The 16,458-nt window shown below is 42.1% G+C and overlaps 1 protein-coding gene across 1 annotated transcript in view; it reads right to left on the bottom strand.

Annotated features, from left to right (window-relative positions):
- Positions 1 to 2,023: 2,023 nt before the first annotated feature.
- LOC125462219 (uncharacterized) overlaps positions 2,024 to 16,458 on the bottom strand; it is a 33,815-nt gene continuing 19,380 nt past the window's right edge. The window contains exons 11-19 of the mRNA XM_048551975.2: positions 16,039 to 16,240; positions 13,351 to 13,513; positions 9,276 to 9,425; positions 8,651 to 8,811; positions 5,096 to 5,269; positions 4,207 to 4,348; positions 3,866 to 4,053; positions 3,083 to 3,224; positions 2,024 to 2,297 (exon numbers count right to left, since the gene is read on the bottom strand). Of these exons, the coding sequence (XP_048407932.2) occupies positions 2,119 to 2,297; positions 3,083 to 3,224; positions 3,866 to 4,053; positions 4,207 to 4,348; positions 5,096 to 5,269; positions 8,651 to 8,811; positions 9,276 to 9,425; positions 13,351 to 13,513; positions 16,039 to 16,240 (1,501 nt within the window). The 3' untranslated portion in view covers positions 2,024 to 2,118. The remainder of the gene's footprint in view (positions 2,298 to 3,082; positions 3,225 to 3,865; positions 4,054 to 4,206; positions 4,349 to 5,095; positions 5,270 to 8,650; positions 8,812 to 9,275; positions 9,426 to 13,350; positions 13,514 to 16,038; positions 16,241 to 16,458) is intronic.

The following is a 16,458-nucleotide window of genomic DNA, read 5'->3' as shown; positions in this document are numbered from 1 at the left end:
AAACCAGCTGTCTGCGTGTTGGAAAGATTTTCAGGTTGATGCTGAAACTATATGGCCACATTGTAAACACGTCTTCCTTACTCATTACATTGTACCATCAAGACCTCAAACATCCTTCATAAGACAATCCCTTCATTTTCAGGAATCAGCCTTCACTGAACTTCTTCCAAATCAAGTGTATCTCTCCCTAAGCAAGAGTTCTAACCAGAATATCCATGTGTGGTCTAACCAGTGCCAGAAAAGTTTTAGTAAAGCGTCCTGTTGTGTATTTATGTAAGTATGTTGTAGAGTCACTTTAAGAGTCCAGTTTACACAATGTGATAACAATCTTATTGCCACTTTGCAGGAAAGCAATACGGATGAGCTTGCTGTCTTGTAGAGTGAACATGTTCTTAATAAAATCTCTTCTTGTTTTAACACTGGGGCTCCTAGTACTTCTTGAAATCCAACACAGGAAGAAAACTGGCAACAAGGAGTTCATAGCAATTTTGAAGGCATCAACGGAATCCTGCAGTTTCAGAGGCAAATGATGCTATCCGAGATAGACTGATGTGTGGTTTAAGATCTGTTCACATTTTGACACATTATGCTCTTTCTGCCAGATGTTTTGGCCACTCAACTTTTTTATATCTGTCTTTTGCTTCCAATAAGCAGGCTCCCAATGACATCTTCAAAATATATGTTCTTACCTATCTCTCTGTTATCTGCAAATTTAGCTAACATGCCTATTTTTCTCTTAGCTTTTTACAATTTATATCAATGATTTAAATGAGGTCTAGCAGAGACTTCTGACGGTCTGCATTCAGCACCTCCTGCTAGACAGAAAAAAATGAGCTATCTGTTTCTTCAGCCAGCCAACCTGATTTCAAGCTATTATGTTACCTTATCTGTCCAAACGTACAAGGATCAGCATGGATTGGTGAAAGGGAAGTCATGCTTAATCGATTTATTGAACTTTCTTGAAGGAGAATTATGTACTTTGGATAAAATAGAGCTTGGAGATATGTTGTACTTGGATTTCCAGAAGTTGTTTAGCAAGATGCCACAGGACGGGCGGCGCAGTGACTCAGTGGTTAGCACTGCAGCCTCACAGCACCAGGAACCTGGGTTTGATCCCAGCCTCAGGCGACTGTCTGCGTGGAATTTGCACATTCTCCCCGCGTCTGCGTGGGTTTCCTCCAGGTGCTTCGGTTTCCTCCCACAGTCCAAAAATGTGCAGGGTAGGTGGATTGGCCATGCTAAATTGCCCATAGTGCCCGGGGATGTTTAAGTTAGGTGGGTTAGACACAGGAAATTAGGGAAAAGTGTATGGGTGTTATGCTTTTTAGAGGGGCAGTGTGGACTTGTTGGGCTAAATGGCCTGTTTCCACACTGTAGGGATTCCATTCTATGGTTATTGTGCAAAGTAGGAGTTCATGATATATTGGAAACATTCATGTTCACTTAAAAGGGTAACTTATTACTGTACAAATGTCCGTTCACCGATATGTATAAAACAAACAGGCATATGGGTCGGGGGGGGTGTGGCTAATTTAATTGAGAGGTGTGATATAAGGATGATATATGCCAAATGCTTGGTGAAATGGAAGTTATGTCTATAAAGGTCAGGGAAATGACATAATGCATCTATCTCTCAAAGTTGGCATTAATCTGACAGATTTGTTACCCCTCCCATAACTTCATGTCAAATACCCTGCTCTTCAACACAACGCACTATCTAGGTTAAGATTAGAGAGGTATTTTATGCTGTACATTCTACAGGCAATTAATTATTGAATCCAACAAGTTATTAAAAATAACTGCAAGATTAAGGGTTTGATGTTGCTTATATAATGCAAATTGGGGCAGCAGCACAAATAAGCCAGCAACTTCTGGAAACACAAAACACATGGCATATTTCTCAATTCGTTGAAACGTCTGACTCCCCTGTATGATAGTGACTGAGCTGGTTTGTGTATGAACATAACATTATAAATGTCAACAGAATGATAACTCAGCCCAGTGGCAACTATGACGATCTAATAGACATTGGGTGAAGAAACAAGAAAACACATATATTGAAATGAATAAAAGTTTATATGCATGAAAATCAAGAAAATCATGAATGAGGTGGTTACATCAGCGACGCACAGCACATACATATGGGTACTTTGGGAATGAAGTTGCACCCACAACAGACTCGAGCTCCAGTTCACTGACATCTGGTGGAACTTGAAACTTAAATTTTTGTATCAGAGTGGTAAAGAACAAGAACAGCTCCATTTTAGCCAGGGACTCACCAGCACAAATCCTTCGAACTGCAAAACCACAATTACAAATAAAATCACAAAGCTACTCTTTATCACACAATGTTATTCACAGTACCTTTCTTTATAATAAACAGGATATTGCTGTTTTATACTACCTTTTTTTAACAATACCTCTTAATCGCCTACATGCCATTGTTTACAGGTTTGGGTGAAATTTATCAATGACACAAGCTGCTGACCACAGCTCTGTGAGTAGCACACTCATCTTTAAGGCTGTAAATTCAAGCACCACTCTAGAGCCTGGGACTCTAAACCAAGGCTGGTGCTCTCATTGCGGTATTAAGCAAGAGCTGCATTGTCACAGGGGCTAGTTTCCAGTTAACACTTCAAATTGTAGCCACATCTGCCATTGTGTATTGATGGCTGCAGAGATTCCCTACATTTCAACAATGATTTTAATTCTAAAATATTGATGAGAAGCACTTTAAAATGCCCTGCAGTTGTGAAAGGTACATCTCTAATCAAGGATTAATCAAGTAATTTCCAGTGTACCAGTAGTTAATCTTCGTGGAAATAAATAGGTTTTCACAGATCTAGGGAACAGAGAGATTATCCCAGATTCCCATTGCTGATTATGTCTCCATCCCTTAGCAAAAAGCTGTGTGCTCAGTTATTGAATTGGATTCTGCTTATACTATAGCACACCCACCATTGCCTTTCCCATCAATGGAATTAAAACTCCCTCAAAGATGCAACTCCTACATCTTATTCTCCCCAGCCAGGGAGGGAATATTTCACTCCCATATCATTCAAACATTAGTAAGTTCTATTACCTGCAGAAAATGGCATGAAGGCATCTCTCTTCGCAAACTTGCCCTCAGCATTCAGAAAGTGAGATGGGTTGAACTCATCTGGTTTCTCCCATTGGGTTTTATCATGAAGCACAGAGGTCAGCATTGGAATTACATGGGTTCCCTAAAAATATTAAAATTTATATTTCTATATTGTGTTTTTATTGTTATAATTCAAAGATGGTTTTCAATTAATTGCACAGTTGCTCATTGATAAATGCTTTTGAAATTTAGAAATAGCATTTACATTCTAATTGTAGTTTCCTGAGCATGACTGAATTTAATTACTCCAGGATTGATGGCTGTGTCTGCAGTAGCATGTGTCCTGAACTCGATCCGTTCTCTATCTTTTTCTCCTTCTTTAACAAGTTTCTTAAAATCTGTCTTTTGACTAAGCTTTTGGTTATATGTCCATGTATCTCAGTTTGCTGCTTCTGGTATTAATTATTCTTCAATAACTCTCCTGTGAAGGTCCTTGGTATGCTTTACTACAAAAAGAGAGACTGTGCAAATACAAAATGTTGGGGTCAAGGTATATCTTGTCAATTTAGTTCCTCACTCCTCTGTTTTTTCTTCCATTACCTGTACCCAAATACAGTCAGGCATTGCCGTATTATTGTATATAACATGGTATATCTAAGTTGATGAGATTGAGTCATTCAGGTACTAATGCAGCACAGTGCAACCAGTTTTCAAAGTTCCCTTTCTTCCTCCCTATTATCTGTATATGAAGTCCTGAATGTAGCTGTCCTTTCTAGAGGGTACCTTTGGAATGAAGTATCCTCTGAAGTTTACATCCACTGTTGTTTCATGTGTCATGCCCAGTGGTACAATGTCACCAAACCTCTGGATTTCATGAATCACTGCATAAGTGTAAGGCAAATTTTTCCGATCTTCAACTCTGGGAGGTCGTTCTGATCCAATAACTCTGGTAATTTCCTCATGAACCTTTTCTGCAAACCAAACACATTTTTAAAGTCTTTGGAAGTATCATTATATTTTCGAATAAATTCAAAATCTCAATGATTGTAAATGGAAAATATGAGACATTGCAAATCACACAACAAGGTCAGCTCCAGAGTGGAATTAATAAGAATGCTTCTTACTCTGGATCTCTGGATATTTCATCATCAGAAGCATTCTCCCATGAAGTGTGGCTGAGATGCTCTCCATCCCTGCAGCAAACAGGTGCATTGTCGTGTATGTTAAGTTGTCTTGATGGAAATATGAATTAGGGTTGTCTGATTCCTAAAAGCAAAATTAACAATGCAATAGCTCAGAATTGTATTGGGACCTGTACTGTATGTCCTATGATACATACTTACCTTGGCACATGGATTATAAGGAAATGCAACACAAAGTAGGGATTAGGAACATGAGGCATCTGTGTGTTTTCTCCAATATAGTGCTGAGGAATATTACACTGTCAGGGGTTACAGTCTTTCAGATAAGATTTCATTCCGATGTGCTGTCTGCATATTAGGTTGATGTATAGTAATCTATTCCATTGTGCTTTTCAAGGCCTTAAGATGTTTCAAAGCACCTTAAATTCAATATTAAGTGGTTTTTATCATGCAGCTGATATTATAATGTAGAATCATAGAATCCAAACAGTGTGGAAACAGGCCAATAGGAAGTGCAAAACCAATCTTAGCAGAGCAAACTCCCACAAACAGCAATGTGGTTCTGGCCAGATTTTATTGATGTTGGGCAAATCCACATCAGAAAAGAGATGTCACTTCAAAACTGCTTCATCAGCTGTGATGTGCTTTGGGGTATCCTGGGGTTATGAAAGTCACTGTGCAAATGCCAGTTCTTTCTTTCTAAAAGGAATGAGCTTTTTCACAGCCTTTACCTAGAATCATATACATTTGCAGCATAAAAGAAGTCTATTCAGCCTATCATTGCAACATGAAATAAACAAAGTTGACACTTTTTCTGCAATATAACCTCTGGAAGGTGTCAAAATTCTTTAAAAGGAAGTGGAACATTTACCTTCTGTTGTCTGACCTTGAATAAATCAATAAAACTCCTCAAGTGGTTTTTATCTAGTTTCTGAAGATTTTCTTTGAAAATGCCATTGAAGAAGTTAACGGTCTTCTCTGCATTGATCAAAACTTTATTGTGTGGCCCTGGAAGATATCTCAGGAGTGGAAATACATTGCACAGCTGCAGAATCAAAATTACATCATGTTATTTGCGTATATATCAAAGCAAACCAGTTACCTGCTCACATCTAAATAATCACAAATTTAAAAAGTGATATATCTTCAAAACAATATGAATCTTTGGTAAATGCAATGTGTTTTTAAACATTGTGACTAATTATAGATTTTTATTAGCGTTAGAATCATACAATCCCTGAAAAAGCTGTGTAAAAAAATTCGATATTGAGCAGATATTGAGCAGTTTTTCTGCCACCTCCACCTATGCGCTTATTTCTTTAATCGTGAAACTAATCCTCCCTCTTCTGACCCTTTCTCCCGCCTCCAATGCACTCTCTCCTCCTGGAAACCATCCCAAGGCGTCCTACCCTCCCTTGACCTCTTCATCTCTAATCGTTGTCGAGACATCGATCGCCTCAATCTCTCTACCCCTCTCACCCACTCCAACCTCTCCCCCACAGAACGTGCAGCCCTCCGCTCCAATCCCAACCTCATCATTAAACCCGTGGACAAGGGAGGCGCAGTTGTAGTATGGCACACTGACATCTACATTACTGAGGCCAGATGCCAACTCTCTGACACCTCCTCCTACTGGCACCTGGATCATGACCCCAGCCCCTGAGCACCAAACCATCATCTCTCAAATCATCCACAACCTCAACCCTCAGGTGACGTCCCACCCACAGCCTCTAACCTCATCGTTCTCCAACCCCGCACCGCCCGTTTATATCTCTTTCCCAAAATCCACAAACCTGCCTGCCCTGGTCGACCCATTGTCTCCGCCTGCTCCTGCCCCACCGAACTCATCTCCACCTATCTGGACTCCATTTTCTCCCCTTTGGTCCAGGAACTCCCTGCCTACATCCATGACACCACCCACGCCCTCCACCTCCTCCAGAACTTCCAATTCCCTGGTCCCCATTTCACCATGGACATCCAGTCCTATACACCTGCATTCCCCATGTCGATGGCCTAAAAGCTCTCCGCTTCTTCCTGACCCGCAGACCCGACCAGTCCCCCTCCACTGCCACCCTCATCCACTTATCCAAACTCGCCCTCACCCTCAACAACTTTTCCTTTAATTCCTCCCACTTCCTACAGACAAAGGGGTGGCCATGGGTACCTGCATGGGCCCAAGCTATGCCTGCCTCTTTGTAGGGCACGTGAAACAATCCCTCTTCCAAAGCTACACTGGCATTATCCCCCATCTCTTCCTCCGTTACATTGATGACTGTTTCAGAGCTTGAACAGTTCATCCACTTCACTACCACCTTCCACCCCAACCTCAAGTTTACCTGGACCATCTCTGACTCCTCTCTCTCCTTCCTGGACTTCTCTGTCTCCATCCCTGGCATCCATCTAGAAACCAATATCCATTTTAAACCTCCCGACGCCCACAACTACCTGGAATATTCCTCCTCTCACCCACCTTCCTGTAAAAATGCCATCCCCTATTCCCAATTCCTTCGCCTCCACTGCATCTGCTCCTGAGATGAGGCATTCCACTCCAGAACATCCCAGACGCCGTCTTTTTTCAAAAACCGCAATTTCCCCTCCACAGTGATCAAAAATGCCCTCGACCGTGTCTCCCGCATTTCCCACAACTCATCCCTCACACCCCCATTCGCAATAATAACCAAAACAGAATCCCCCTCGTCCTCACATACCACCCCACCAACCTCCAAATCCAACGCATCACCCTCCGACATTTCCGCCATCTGCAATCTGACCCCACTACCAAAGATATTTTTCCCTCCCGACCCTTATGTGCCTTCCAGAGGGACCACTCTCTCCGTGACTCCCTTGTCCTCTCCACATTCCCATCCAGTCCCATGACCCCCAGCACTTTTCCCTGTAACCGAAGCAAGTGCTACACCTGCCCCCATACATCCCTGCTCACCCCGACCCCAGGCCCTAGGATGACTTTTCAAATCAAACAGATGTTCACCTGCATATCTGTCAATGTTATATACTGTAACCGCTGTTCCCGTTGTGGCCTCCACTACATCGGGGAAACCAAACGGAGGCTTGGGGACCGCTTTGCGGAACACCTACACTCTGTTCGCAACAAACAACCACACCTCCCAGTTGCAAACCATTTCAATTCCCCCCCACTCCTCGGACGACATGTCCATACTGGGCCTTTGCATTGCCACAGTGACTCCACCCGAAAGATGCAGGAACAGCATCTCATATTCCGCTTGGGAACCCTGCAGCCCAATGGTATCAATGTGGACTTCACAAGCTTCAAAATCTCCCCTCCCCGACCACATGCCAAAACCAGCCCAGCTAATCCCCGCCTCCCTAACCATCCCTCCCACGTCAAGCTCCACCCCCATTCCCTACCTACTAACCTCATCCCGCCCCACCCCGCTGACCTGTCCATATTCCCTGGACTGACCTATCCCCCACTAACTCCCCACCTACATTCACCTTCACTGGCTCTAACCCCGTCTCTTTGACCTGTCTGTCTCCTCTCACCCTATCTTCTCCTTTATCCATCTTCTATCCGCCTTCCCCGTCTCCCTATTTATTTCAGAATCCCCCTCCCCTCCCCCATTTCTGAAGAAGGGTCCCAACCCGAAATGTCAAGGTTTCTTGCTCCTCTGATGCTGCTTGGCTTGCTGTGTTCATCCAGCTTCACACCATGTTATCTCAGATTCTCCAGCATCGGCAGTTCCTACTATCTCAAAAAAAATTCAATGTCTTTCAAAGGGGATTTGGATGAAACAATCAATTTGCTGAGTTATGGGAATGAGGAAGGGACTTCGATCAACTGGATAACTCTTTCAAAAGAATTAGCATAGGAACACTGGACTAAATGATTGCTGTCAGCATTGGATAGGCCTATGTTTTAGTTTCAATGAGTAGCAGTTTTCTTTCTGAATTCAGGATTCAGAGGCAGGTTGACAGGGTAGGTAAAAGCATCTTTTCACTTGTTAAAGTATTTAGAGCCAGGACAATAAATTTGAAAGTAAGAAATCCCCCATTGCAAACTGAGATGGGGACTGATTTGTTCTGTCAAAATGTCATTAAATGTTGGAATCTGCTGCTCCTGATAGCACTTATTGAATCTGTTCAAAGCTGAGTTGTAGGATACAGTTTCACGGGCAGGTTTGCAGTCCGCGGAGGCTGTTCACTTCTGTGGACAAAGTGCCATTTCCCCACCCCCATCTGCCCCGAAACTCACCCAGCATGTTATGTGCAGGAGGGTCAAGCCTAGGGCAGCCTGCTTGCCGTCATGCCAATTAAGACCCCTAACTGGGCAATTAATGATCAATTAAATTGCACCATAGATTTGCTGACACCACTGACAGATTCCCATTACTGAAAGTTGCAAACGATTCTTTCTGGAAAGTTATACAAAATACAAGATAAGACTTACCTGAATGATAGGTGAACCAAGAAGTTGAACATTTTCATTCACTCTCTTTAGTAAACCGACAAGCCCTTCATCTTCATAATTAAACCTGTCACCAAAAACTAGAGAGCCAATTATATTGGCCGCAGCCGAGTTCAGCTGGAAAGTTGGATTAAATGGTTGTCCTGCAAAGGAAATTTTAAAGATCATACACAATCGAGTATTGAACTTTACAGGAAATCACAGTTGCACAGTTTTTTTAACGTAAGACCCAGAATCTTGTTCCCTTGGCTGTTAAAGGAAAATAGACAGGAGACAGCAGAAACACTCAAGAGAATTTTTCAAGGCTGCTTCAATACCAAAATTATGCTCGGGAACTGCATAATTCGAGATATGGATGAACTGGAAATCTATGAACTAGTTGGTCCTACCAATTGGTTGTGATCTATTTGATTACACATCAGAAGCAGGCATGCAGCGATAATTGCAATTAGCTTTGGATTGCTCTTACAAAGAGCTAGCAGAATACAATGGCCTGAAATAGTCCTTTCTCTGATTCTTCAGTGTACATTGGCATTTGTACACAGGTTCAAGCACACGGAGAAAAGGAATAGTGGTAATTCTGTTTATTTACCTTACAGAGTCTCACCTTCATAAGAATCAATCACTTCTACCAGAAAATCTGATTCCTCGATTATTTTGTCTTCCATGGTTTTTCTTCCCATTCCAAAATCTCGTAAAGTGGTGAGAGCAAATCTTCGCATTTGCTTCCATGACTCTCCATGACCAAAAACAATACCTTAAATTAAATCCATCAGAAAGAAGCAAACACCGTAACTCTGGTAATCTTCATTTCAACTGACAGCTTTCCTCATAGAATCGAGGGCATGAGCAATGAGGGAAATTATACACAGTGTACTGAGAAAGGTTTGCATTTCTGCAGTGAAATAGTTCTACTGTTCACTTCGAGGGCAACATGTGGGTATCCTAAATACATCAGCACCTGAGTTATTTTTCAGGTGAAGTCACTGTTCAAACATTGTAAATGTGCTAAACAATTTACACACAGTAAGTTTCCAAATCTGTTTATTTTAGAGATGTTGATGGAGGGACAAATAGAAATGCAGCAACATAAAAACACAAGTAAGCCAATCTGCTCCTCAAGCCTATTCCACCCTTCAATAAGATTCTGGCTGATCTTTGGCCGAACTCCATTGTTTAACAAAAATTACTTATCTCAGATTTAAAATTAACAACTGATCCAGCGTCCACTGCCATTTGTGTAAGAGATTTGCAAACATCTGCCATCCTTTGTACTTAGGAACATTTCCTAATAAAATTTTCCTGCATCATCTGGCCCTACTTCTCAGATTATGCCATCAGTTCTAGAATCCCCAATGATTGGAAAATGTTTATCTGTACTTACTGTTTATAGCCTGTTTCTTTACCCGTTCCTTTTCTTGTTTATAATTTTCATGTTAGTATCTTATAGACTTTGATCACACCATCCCTTAACCTTCTAAATTCAACAGTCAAGAGGCCTAATTTGTATAATGTCTCCTCGTAACTTAACGTAATAATAGCTAGGTCAGTAGGAAAGAAGTGGTCTACTGTACTTTAAATAATACCATGAGACATTTTATTCCCACCGGAATGAGACGGGAATTCCATGGAGTGTACCTCTAACAATACAGTATTACTCCACTAGAACATAGAACAGTACAACAGAGTACAGGCCCTTCGGCCCACAATGTTGTGCCAACCTATTATCCTACTAAGATCAATTTACCCTGCATACCCTACATTTTACTATCCTCCATGGGCCTATCCAAGAGTTGCTTAAAAGTCTCTAAAGTATCTGTTTCCACTAACACTGCTGGCAACACATTCCACACGCCCACCACTCTCTGTGTGAAGAACCTATCTCTGACATTTCCCTTACACCTTCCGCCAATCACCTTAAAATTATGCCCCCTCATAATAGTCATTTCCTCCCTGGGAAAAAGTCTCTGATTATCCATTCTATCTTTGCCTCTCATCATCTTGTACACCTCTATCAAGTCACCTCTCATCCTTCTTCGCTCCAATGAAAAAGGTCCTAGCTCCCTCAACATTTCTCCATAAGACCCACCCTCCAGCCCAGGCAGCATCCTGGTAAATCTCCTCTACACCCTCTCTGGAGCTTCCACATCTTTCCTATAATGAGGTGACCTGAGCTGAACACAATATTGCAAGTGTGATCGAGCCAGAGTTTTATAGAGCTGCAGCATAACCTCATGGCTCTCAAACTTAATTCCCCTGCCAATGAAAGCCAACACATCATACGCCTTCTTTACAACCCTACTTGGGTAGCAACTTTGCGCGATCTATGGACGAGGACCCCAAGATCCCTCTGTTCCTCCACACTGTCGAAAATCCTGCCATTAACTCTGTATTCTGCATTCAAATTTGACCTTCCAAAATGAATCACTTCACACTTTGCTGGTTTGAATTCCATCTGCCACTTCTTTGCCCAGCTCTGCATCCTGTCAATGTCCCATTGCAACCTACAGCAGCCCTCCTCACTGTCCACAACTCCACCAACCTTCAGGACATCAGCAAATTTACTAATCCATCCTTCTACTTCCTCATCCAAGTCATTTATAAAGATCATAAAGAGCAGAGGTCCCAGAACAGATCCCTGCGGAACACCACTGGTCACTGAGATCTAATCTGAATACTTTCCATCTACTCCCACCCTCTGCCTTCTATTGGGCAGCCAGTTTTGTATCCAGACAGCCAAATTTTCCTGAGTCCCATGCCTTCTTACTTTCTCAGTGATCCCACCACATGGAAACTTATCAAATGCCTTGCTAAAATCCATATACACCACAACCACTGCTCTACCTTCATCAATGTATTTCATCACATTCTCAAAGAATTCAATAAGGCTGGTTAGACATGACCTACCCCTCACAAAGCCATGCTGACTATTTCTAATCAAACTGTGCTTTTCCAAATAATCATAAATACTATCTCTCAGAATCCTCTGCAATAATTTGCCCACTACATAAGTAAGACTGACCGGTCTATAATTTTCAGGATTATTCCTATTCCCTTTCTTGAACAAGGGAATAACATTTGCTACCCTCCAATTTTCTGGTAAAACTCCAGTGGACAGTGAGAACGCAAAGATCATTGCCAAAGGGGCAGCAATCTCTTCCCTCACTTCCTGTAGAAACCTTGGGTATATCCCATCTGGCCCAGGGGACTTATCTATCCTCCTGTTTTCCAAAATTTTTAGTACATCCTCCTTCCTAACATCAACTTATTCAACCATATCTGCCTATTTCATGCTGTCTTCACAAATGTCAACGTCCCTCTCACTGAAGCAAAATATTCATTAAGGACCTCCCCATCTCCTCTGACTCCGTGCACAAGTTCTCTCTACTACCCCTGATTGGCCCTACCCTCACTCTGGCCATCCTCTTGTTCCTCACGTAAGCATAGAATGCCTTGCGGTTTTCCTTGATCACATTGGCCCAAGTTTTCTCATACCCTCTTCTGGCCCTCCTAAGTCCATTCTTCACTTCCTTCCTGGCTACCTTGTCGACCTCTAGAGCCTTGTCCGATTTTTGCTTCCTCAACCTTAAGTAAGCTTCCTTCTTCCTCTTGACTGGATGTTCCACATGTCTTGTCATTGAAGTTTCCTTCACCTTTCCTGGGAGTATTATATGTTCAAACCTCTGTGTGGAACTTTAGCCAACAATGTCTGACTCAGAAACAAGAATGCTACTGATTGCGTCATAGCTGAGAGTAGATTGTATGGAAATGCAGCGGGTTCTCTGCACTACTTCAAACTGTGGTACACTCCACGTGGGATTGATGAGCTGATGGCTGTATATGAGAATGTTACATTTCACAACGCCATTGTGTGCACAAAAGCTTTAGAATGCTTTTTCATTAGAAAAGTCATACAAATGTCAAATATGAATTATTTGCATTTAATAGATTGAGTTAATTTTCTTCAGTTAGCAAATAAGTTGAATATAAAGTGTTGGAAGCCTTGAAATTATTATTGGAGATATTAGGATCATATATGTAAGGCATTACGTTGTCTACAATACATGTGTATTTTGAATGTACACTACAAAAACATGTCGTTTGGACCAAATGCTCTATGCCAGCATTTATACTCTACACAGACTTTTTCTTACCCTCCTTCATGTCACATAAATCGCAGGTGGCACTGGGTCAAATATTAATTTTAGATTGGAGCTCAAAAGGCTTCTGTTCACTAAAGGTATTCAGAAGCTTGAGGCAGAATTGAGTTTTTTCACAGATGAGCCATGGTCTCACTCCATGTCAAAGCAAATTATGTTCCCAAATCTACAGTATAACCTTTGTGTATTATTAAATATTGTATTAGCATCTCTGTAGAAAGCATGGAAAATAAGTTGCTCAATGAATTTACGAAACATCTCCACACCACCAAAATCACCAAATGCTCCCTAATGGTTATCATTTTTGGATATTGCACGATTGTATATTTTAAAAAATACAATGAATTAATTATAATCTCATTCATATATAAATTTTAACTTTCAAAGATCTTTAAAATATAATGCTTAAAAACAAATTAACCTGTACAAAACACTGAAAAGTATTTATTATCCGAACAGGGACAGAATACAGCCTGATTTTGACATAACTTATACAACAATTAAGCTAAAGATGCAAATTACCATGTCCTTTTGAAAGTGCCTCAAATATTGGGATGCGTGCTCTTTCTCCAAATGCATCTGCATTGTTCTCGAGGGCATCCTTCACTGCTTCGTACCCAGTCAACACCACTGTAGTTGTGGGTCCTAGCTTGATGCTAAATACTTTGCCATATTTCTCAGATAGCTTCAAGAAAAAGTTTACATGACCATTTATTACAAGTTTTAGCACGGCAGTTCCTTTTGCTGTTCATTACACCAGTGACCTTTCAGACTGTTCAGTGAAGCCACACACTCATCTCTCATTCAGCAGCATATCCAGCTGGCATTCACATCAGCTCCAGCTCAGCTCCAAAAGCATCAGCATCAAATCCATTTCTCACAACTTCAGCATATCTTTAACTGTTTTCAGCTCTCTCAGGACATCACTGGAATACAATGTAACGCTCTCACTAAGATCCTGCTCCCTCTCTCTACTACACCATCTATATACCTTATGCTAGATCCTGACTCAATCACCATGAGAAAGGCCAGTACCAGAACCATCTCTGACTACATTAGACTTGTGCTTCTGAAATTGATCTCAGAAAACATGTGTGCCCCTGTAACGGAAAGGATGTTCTGAGACTGAGTCAATAAACCTTGTGGTTTAACACCGGAGAATTAAGTATGTGAGGGAGAGATGCAAATCTAAAGGGTAAGCCTGCAGGAGGTTACAGTCTGATGATCTGCTGGAGGAAGCTGGTCTCATGGCAGTGAAAGTTTCTTCAGCTGATATCTCCGTTTCACCACACCAGTGACCTTTCAGACTGTTCAATGGACCACACACCCAGGCTGCACACCACTATTCCTGGGGATGGAAGATGTCAGGCCTACTGATGCTTTAGAGAATTGTGCAACTGTTGGACACTGGAGTGGCAGAAGAACATGGTCTCAAGCTCCCAAAGGACATTTAATTAAAGTTGTTTCTTACTTCCGTTTTTGTCCCAGTTTATTGATGGTGCCTTTTCGGCCCTGACTAATATTAAATACTCAGACACACCCACTGATATCAGTGGTCAGAGTTTACAAAGAGACAAAGAAACAAAGAAACCTACAGCACAGGAACAGGCCCTTCGGCCCTCCTAGCCTGCGCCGATCAAGATCCACTGTCTAACCTGTCATCTATTTTCTAACGGTCTGTGTCCATTTGCTCCCTGCCCATCCATGTACCTGTCCAAATATATCTTAAAAGACGCTAACTTGTCTGCGTCTACCACCTCCGCTGGCAACGCGTTCCAGGCGCCCACCACCCTCTGTGTAAAGAACTTTCCATGCATATCTCCCTTAAACTTTCCTCCTCTCACTTTGAACTCATGACCCCTAGTAATTGAGTCCCCCACTCTGGGAAAAAGCTTTTTGCTATCCACCCTGTCTATACCCCTCATGATTTTGTCGACCTCAAACAGGTCCCCCCTCAATCTCTGTCTTTCTATTGAAAATAATCCCAATCTATTCAACCTCCCTTCATAGCTAGCACCCTCCATACCAGGCAACATCCTGGTGAGCCTCCTCTGCACCCTCTCCAAAGCATCCACATCCTTTTGGTAATGTGGCGACCAGAACTGTACACAGTACTCCAAATGTGGCCAAACCAAAGTCCTATACAACTGCAACATGACCTGCCAACTCTTGTACTCAATACCCCGCCCAATGAAGGAAAGCATGCCGTATGCCTTCTTGACCACCCTATTGACCTGCGTTGTCACCTTCAGGGAACAATGGACCTGAACACCCAGATCTCTCTGTTCATCAATTTTCCCTAGGACTTTTCCATTTACTGCATAGTTCGCTCTTGAATTTATCTTCGATTAGGGAAAATTAAACCCAGTTCCATTCAACATGGCAGCAGAGCAGACTCATCCACTCCGTCTTCTCTTCCTGTTCTTTTCGTTTCCCTTCTGGTTTTTCTCAGTTTTAGTTTTATTTAGATTTTTTCCGAGGCAGTGGCAGCAGTTATATTGGGTTTGGTGGGTGTGGTGGTCATCGAGATATCCAGTGTGAGGCGGCAGCAGTTGGGGGCCTGACCTGGGACTCCATGAGCTCTCAATGCCTAGAGCACGGATCAGAGGTGATGCCCTGGTGCAGATGGGGCCTGGATTGGGACTTTGGCAGTCTGAGGACTCAAGAGCAAGCCCAACATGGTGATGGAGGTTCCCTCAACAGCTACAGCCACAATGAGAGCAGGGGAGATCGAGCCAGCACAGGGATAGTGTGCCAAAGCAGAGGAGATTAAGCCCTTATAGGATGTAGCATGGCTAAACATTTCAGAATGCAATATTTGAACTTTTAGCTTTATTCTTCAACTTTATACTGAGAAGGACAGTAATGTTTAACTTATACCATTGTTCCTTATTTCTTTCCATCTTGTTTTTAAGTTTTTGTAACTAGGTACATGTACCTAAGATGCTGTCCCATGTGAAATCTTTTCACTGTACTGTACTTGAGTACGCATGACAATAAAGTCTAAATGTAAATCTAAAATTATCTGGCCAACATGGTGCCAATTTCAGGGTGAAATCAGTTGGATTCTCGTTTGTTTTGCACAAGTGCCAACAACTTACATTTGTATCATGTCCTCAGTGCAGAAATTCACATCGCCAAGCGCTGAACAGAAATGGCAAAGAGCAAACGAGGTCTCTGATTTACTGTCTGAGTCTAACTCCGTCTTACCTTCATCAAAGATTTGCTCAGCTTCTTCAGATCCAACATGTGCAGGTTCCCGATCAATGGGAGAGGAGGGGGTCCTGGGGGGAAGTTACTGACTCCGGGAGTTTTTAAGCCGTTGTTGAAATACAGCAGGATGATAATGGTCAGAGCCCCCAGCAGCACCAGGGTGACAGCATCGACAGGGAAAACATTTGCAACCGACATCCTGAATTTGAAATTAGCAACAAGAGAGGCTGCAGTTTCTATTCAAACTCAGCTCCTGCACTGAACAGCTGCAAAAAGATTTAAAACTAAAATCTCACACTGGTCGGTGTGGTTTTCAGTTGTTGCTTTGTTGAAGTGTCCTTTGTCGAAGCCTTGTTATGTAATTCATTGCAGTGGGTGTCGAGGGCTTTTCAACCAACTGGAAGGCCGGAAAGAAAA

This window comes from Stegostoma tigrinum, chromosome 23 (assembly GCF_030684315.1).
Source record: "Stegostoma tigrinum isolate sSteTig4 chromosome 23, sSteTig4.hap1, whole genome shotgun sequence".
In the NCBI taxonomy this organism is placed as follows: Eukaryota; Metazoa; Chordata; class Chondrichthyes; order Orectolobiformes; family Stegostomatidae; genus Stegostoma; species Stegostoma tigrinum.
Note: the sequence above shows the minus strand (reverse complement) of the source record. Positions and strands in the feature narration are given on the sequence as shown.